At 48.7% G+C, this 6,485-nt stretch overlaps 1 protein-coding gene across 2 annotated transcripts in view; it reads left to right on the forward strand.

Moving 5' to 3' along the window:
- NUP188 (nucleoporin 188) overlaps positions 1 to 6,485 on the forward strand; it is a 25,209-nt gene extending 18,724 nt beyond the window's left edge. For both annotated transcript variants that reach the window (XM_054646457.2, XM_077189220.1), the window contains exons 34-44: positions 704 to 885; positions 1,257 to 1,457; positions 2,107 to 2,199; positions 2,377 to 2,535; positions 2,739 to 2,876; positions 3,265 to 3,339; positions 3,999 to 4,208; positions 4,850 to 4,981; positions 5,117 to 5,187; positions 5,360 to 5,489; positions 5,644 to 6,485. In XM_054646457.2, coding sequence (XP_054502432.1) covers positions 704 to 885; positions 1,257 to 1,457; positions 2,107 to 2,199; positions 2,377 to 2,535; positions 2,739 to 2,876; positions 3,265 to 3,339; positions 3,999 to 4,208; positions 4,850 to 4,981; positions 5,117 to 5,187; positions 5,360 to 5,489; positions 5,644 to 5,814 — 1,562 coding nt within the window. In that variant the 3' untranslated portion in view covers positions 5,815 to 6,485. The remainder of the gene's footprint in view (positions 1 to 703; positions 886 to 1,256; positions 1,458 to 2,106; positions 2,200 to 2,376; positions 2,536 to 2,738; positions 2,877 to 3,264; positions 3,340 to 3,998; positions 4,209 to 4,849; positions 4,982 to 5,116; positions 5,188 to 5,359; positions 5,490 to 5,643) is intronic.

Here is a 6,485-nt window from a genome sequence, read left to right on the forward strand (position 1 = left end):
ACTACTCCTGTCCCTTCTGGGGCATCTGGCAGTGCAGTGGCACTTGAAGACCCTCAGTGAAATCTGGGCAGTATTTCTCTGTGCAACACATACAAAGGCAACTGTGATTAAAAGTGTGTCAGGTTACTTGTCTGTGTTCCTTGTTCCATTGCTTTGGCTCTGCAAATGTTTACATTTTGAAAAATAAGTAGAAAGTGGAGGATTGGTTGTTTAAAGAAAACAATTTTAATTGTTTTCTTTGCTGTTGAATTTGAGTTTCTAGCTGTGCTGGTAAAATGTGGGGCAATTTATTATAGTGGTTTTGATAAGAATGTAGTATTTATATGGATTCACAGACCATGGACTGCACCCAATCTGCATAGGCTGATACCAGCAGTCTGAAGCAGTGGGTGGGAATTGCTGTTGTGGAATAATCTGTCCACAGTAGTGCTTGATTTGTGTTTTGACATGTCATGAGTTTATATGACTTTGTATGACAAAATCTGCATGCTTTTCTTATTGAGATGATTATAATCCCTTAATATATCCTCCTAGATGTAGACATCTAACTTAGTCACAGCTGCTCACATTGTTTTGTAGGTTTTGAGATGAGAACAGAATAAATGCTAATTCCAGGAAATGTGGCTCAGTGATGTTACCAGTTCAACTGGAAATCTGAGTACAAGGAGTGTGTGTTAACTGGTGTCTGTTGTGTGTGTCACAGTGAATGACATCCCCCAGTACCCCCAGCTGGTGCTGAGTGTGTGTGAGACCCTCCAGGATGAGGTCATTGCTCTTCTGGACCAGACCCGGCACAGCCTGACCGTGGGAGATGCTGCAGATGACAAGGACAGCATGGAGACCGACGACGCCTCCCGGGTGAAGCACAAGGACCAGCGAGATGGGGTAAAGGGCTGCTCATCTGCTCTGCAGTCTTGTCTCTCCCCTCTAGACAAGCGTTTCATGGTGCTTGGAACAGCTTTCCTTTGTAGCCTGCTGCCTTCAGAGGAAGTTTCAGCAGTTTCTGTTTCAGAATTTTCTTGGCTCACATCAGTCTGGGAAGTTGGCTCTTGCTGCCTCTTCTTCAGGTGTGCACTAAAAAAACATTTTCATAAGTGCTAATACAGCCAAGAGGTGTACAGAGTATAATGTGAGGGATATCAGGAGCCTTCATCTGTGATTCTGAGAATGATTGGAATTTAGGTGGTGTTAGTAAATGCTTTTGAGATTTTTCCTGGTACAGCCCTGTACCTACCTACCTTTCCTTGTCACTGCAGGTGTGTGTTCTGGGTCTGCACCTGGCTAAGGAGCTCTGTGAAGTAGATGAAGATGGAGACTACTGGCTGCAGATTACTAGGAAAGTCCCTGTGCTTCCTACCATCTTTGCTGCACTGGAGATCAGCCTGAGAGTTAAACAAAACCTTCACTTCACAGAGGCCTCGTTACATTTGCTGCTGACCTTAGCAAGGACTCAGCAGGTGAGAGATGCAGAGAAGTGAGAGTGCATGGCTGTACGCTTTAAATAAGAAAAGTCTGTCTCATTTTTTATCTCATTATCCTGTCTGTGATGCAGCTGAATGATGAGCTGTAGATAAAGGGGTATTTTTGGAGATTGGCAAGCAGCAGGTCCTGTGTGTACACCTGCTTAGTGTGCCTTGTTCTCCATAGTGGGATGTCTGGGAAAAGCTGAGCCAGCCAGGCAGATCTGTCATTTAGAGCAGGCACCTTCACTTTGGATCCTGCAATGCAAATACCCCCTTGTTAAGCCAGCATTTAGTGTTGGAACCTGCTTCTTCATTAGTTTTAATAAAGTGTTACTTATCTCTTTCAAATTCAACTTGTCTGGGGCTTTAGGTGAAAACAAGGTTGTTCCAAGCCCCTTTGCAAGGATTATGTACATTCCAGAGCAGGTGATAAATGGGAATTTTGAGTACAGTTGTGCAGGTTCGATTTTCCTTTTCTTGATATTGAACTTCTAACAACATAGAGGTGTGTGTAGATGAAAGTTCTGTAAAAGGGTGGTGACAGTGCAAAGAACAGAAATATACAAAAATATCTACTGCAGCACAAGTCTCTTCAGTCTCAGAGAGCAGAGGCACAGATTCCAACTGCAGTCTGTTCTTGCAGGGAGCAGCAGCAATGGCTGGAGCTGGTGTCACCCAGAGTGTCTGCCTGCCCCTCCTCAGTGTGTACCAGCTCAGCACAAATGGAGCCATCCAGGTGGGTGCTGCTTCCTTCATTCCAGCTGGGGATGCCCCAGAGAGCTTCCCCTGCCCTCTGAGGCTGTGGTTGGAGGCTGCCAGAACAGTGTGGAGGGGAAACAGTCACCTCTTTCTGTGTGTGCTTTGTTCAGACATAGGGGAAACAGTCACCTCTTTCTGTGTGTGCTTTGTTCAGACATCTGCTGCATCCCGCAAGTCCCTGGATGCCCCCTCCTGGCCCGGGGTCTATCGGCTCTCCATGTCCCTCATGGAACGTCTCCTCAAAACACTGAGATACAACTTCCTGACAGAAGCACTGGACTTTGTGGGTGTCCATCAGGAGAGGATCCTTCAGGTGTGCCACAAACTGCCTCTGGGCTTCACTTGACTCCTCTGCTCCAACAGCAGTGGAAATGAGTCAGAAAGGGCAGATGAGCTGAAAAGTCACTGCTGCCTTGGGAAGGGTTACAGTGGGAAAAGCTGTGAGAGGAGGGTGGGATGTTACCCCATCTGTCCCTTCTCTGTCATGGCCCTGATTTACTTCTCTCTCCTTCCCAGTGCCTGAATGCAGTACGGACTGTGCAGAGCTTGGCCTGTCTGGAGGAGGCTGATCACACTGTTGGCTTCATTCTTCAGCTCTCAAATTTCACAAAGGAGTGGCATTTCCACCTGCCACAGCTTATGAGGGACATGCAGGTAGGAATCAGGACAATACGTTGCCTTGGAGTGCAGGGATCTGGTTGTCTGAAGAGAAAATGGCACAATATCACTTTGTTATTACCACTCCTTTAATGGGAATTACTGAGGTTATTTCACTTCCCATTCTGTCAGTACCTGGTCTCAAGTAAGGAAATATAACTGTTGGGAGAGAGAGAGAAGTGGTAGCTTGGTAAAATAGATTGGGTAATTCGGTGGCTTATTTTCAGTTCTTAGTGCCAGGTGATTTCAAGAAAATACTGGAAAATTAAGAGACTGCATGGGTCCTTTATGATCACAGTGCTATGTTTGGATTTTCTAGCTTAAGGCAGTGAATAGACAGGGTTTGAGCTTTTCTGAGATTTCTCCCTGACCTTATTTCTTTCAGGTGAATCTGTGTTACCTGTGCCAGGCCTGTACCTCCCTCCTGCACAGCCGTAAAATGCTCCAGCACTACCTGCAGGTGAGGATCCTACACCAAACTTCACCATGCTCCCTGTTACAAGGGAGCATTAATCATTATCAAGGGTCTTGGATATTGAATGGATTATTGATAAACTTCATGGTGATTATCAACACACATCAACAGTTAGGATTTGCATTTCTTTACAGCAAAAAAAAAAAAAAAGTGCTGAGATTGGTCTGGATCTGAAAAGCTTTGGACTGTGTAAAGCCAGTCCTAGATAACCAGCAGCCTGTGCTGAATGGCCTGCTGTTACAAAGAGGCTGCATTGCTGTAGGACTCTGGAGTGCCATTAATTAAGCCACTTAATTTGATTTAATTTGTTAAAGGGAGATAGTTCTTGTTCTTGGGACATCTTCACTTGCACGAGGTGGAGATGATGCATTGCTGCTGCAGAGTTCCTTCAGCATGGCTCAGGCTTGGTGTGTTGATCATTCTTTTTGCTGAGAGTGGAATCCAAACAGCCTCTGCAGCTGCCTCCCTGCAATGCAGTGTCTCCCCAGCCCACACCAACTGTACATTCTCAGCAAGTGACAGACTTTGGGTGTCTTATTTCCTCATTCTCTTTGTTCACAGCATATTTTTTTTTCTCCAAACATTTGTCTTAGTGCAAAATAATCCCACCTGTATCCAAGACTTTCTCTTTCCTTTCTCCACAGACAAAGAACGGGGACTCCCTCCCGTCCAGCGTGACCCCCCGCGTGCAGCGCAACCCCCAGGCCTCCTCCAAGCCCCCCAGCCCCGAGTCAGAGGCAGCAGAGCAGAAGGCCCTGCTCACAGTGCAGTACAGCCTCCTCAAGATCCTCAGCAAGTCTCTGGCTGCCCTGCGCCACTTCACCCCTGATGTCTGCCAGATCCTCCTTGACCAGGTGGGTGCTCCAGAGGGGAGTTTCCAGCATTTCCAGGGATATTCTGGATGGGTGTGTCCTGCTTGATGCAGTGACCCCACTGTGTACCTGTCTGCTGCTCTGCACAGAGTGGGAAGGCAGGAGACAAGGAATTTGCCTTGGGAATCTGGCACTGCACAGTGGGAAGGGAAAACTTGGCTGAGCTTTTGTGTGATCTACACAAGGCTGTGTGTGTGTGACCTTACTGGAGCAGACAATAACCCAGTTGGGTTCTACCTTCAGTATACCATTCTACAGGAAAAATCCTCTTGTCATCCTCCCATTTAGGTGTGACCCAAGGCCTGGTCTCCAGGCTCAGAAAGGGAAGGTTTAATCCTTGATTCTGGCAGTGTCCTGCTGCTAACTGTTGGGTAGGGAACATCCTCCTGTGTCTCTGGGAGCAGCCAGTACTGGTGTGCCTGTGAGAGGAGACCAGTGGAGTCTGTGCAGTGCTGTGCAGGACACTTTACTGCTCCAGCTGCACACCTGAGACTTGGGAAATTATCACAGTGATTCTATTTCTCCATATAAAAAGTGTGATAAGGGACTGGGTATTCCTGTTCCTACGGCAACACCATCCTCGTGGCCTCCTGGGTCTCACCTCTCTTTCTGTTCCTCCACAGTCTCTGGACCTTGCTGAGTACAACGTGCTCTTTGTCTTGAGTTTCACCACACCAGCCTTTGACTCGGATGTTGCACCTTCCTTTGGGACCCTCCTTGCCACAGTCAACGTGGCCCTGAACATGCTGGGAGAGGTATTGGCCCTTCCTGTGTCTGGGAGCACGGCAGCTGCAGTGATCCCAGAGTGCTCATTCAGCTGAGACTCTGAAGAGCATGAGCAGTTCTTCCCTATCTCCTGTCTCTAATGCCTGTCTTTTTTCCCCTCAAAGATGGATAAGAAGAAAGAACCTTTCCCTCAGGCTGCAGGGCTGAATATGCAAGAGGGAACCAAAACCCTCAAGTAAGTTTCCAGTTACTTGATGTAGTTACAGCCAAGCAGCAGCCTGAGCTCCTCAGATCAGAACTGAAGTTTAGAGGCATTTGTTATCTTCATACATCCCTTAACTGTTTGACCTGGAAACCAGAGTGTGTTGACCTTTTTGGCTGCTGCTGATTTGTGTTTCTTTGCACAGGTCTCTGCTGATGTTTACAATGGAGAACTGTTTCTACCTGCTCATCTCCCAGGCTGTGCGGTACCTGCGGGACCCGGCCGTGCACCCCCGGGACAAGCAGCGCATGAAGCAGGAGCTCAGCTCGGAGCTGGTGAGCGCCTTGTGCTGTCCTCTCCCTGCCCAGTGTGTCAGTGCTGCCCATTCCCCAGCAGGACTGGGCTGCTCATACTGCCACATGGCTGTGGGGCTGGGGCAGGAGAGGGCTGTGGTGGAAGGAGCTGACTCGTTGCACTCTTTGATTGCAGAGTACGCTGCTCTCCAGCCTGTCCCGCTACTTCCGCAGGGGAGGTCCCTCTTCACCTGCCAGCGGGGTCCTTCCCTCTCCCCAGGGAAAGTCTGCCTCCAAGCTGGGGCCAGAGGGGCAGGAGCCCTTGTTTCAGCTGGTGCAGGCCTTTGTGCGGCACGTGCAGAGATAGATCCCGTCCTGGCCCTGCCTCCCTTGTCAGGACCTGCAGCGGAACAATTCACATCCACCACAGAAGGCATCACCTTTGGCAGAGCTGTAATGAGGACTGGGAAGGGAGGGAGGCCAGGTGTGGGCAGTGGTGTCACCTGAGCAGAGAGATCTCATGGAACTCTTGCCACCCAGGAGCAGAGTGAATGTAAGGAGAGCCCAGCTGGCTCCCCGTGACCAGCCCCTGTGCACGGTCTGCCCTGTCTGCCAGAGCATCCTGGCTGGGTACAAGCACTGAACAGTCAAAACCTTTATTTTTATAGTTTGTACCTCAGCTGGGGAAGCTGTGGCTGGGTGGAGAGAGGAGATGCTTTCTGCTGGGCATTAACTCTGCTCCTAACACAAGGTGCAATCTGCGTCTCGTGCGTGGAGTCCAGCTAAGGCACACCCAAGGGATCAGCCAGCAATTCAGAGACCATCTTTCTACTGCTATTTTTGTACTGAATGGTTCCAGGCACGATGGTGTATGTGTGCTCACGCCTTCCCTTCACCCTGCAGTCTGTGTGTTGTGTGTGTTTCTGAAGAGCAAGGCCTCACTTAAGGTTTTTACGTCAAAATTCCATTGCTCCAGTCTTGCAGTTTTTTGTAACTGTGCCCTATTTATACTGATATTAAAACCTTTATAGACAGCAA

This window comes from Agelaius phoeniceus, chromosome 21, assembly GCF_051311805.1.
Source record: "Agelaius phoeniceus isolate bAgePho1 chromosome 21, bAgePho1.hap1, whole genome shotgun sequence".
Lineage (NCBI taxonomy): Eukaryota > Metazoa > Chordata > Aves > Passeriformes > Icteridae > Agelaius > Agelaius phoeniceus.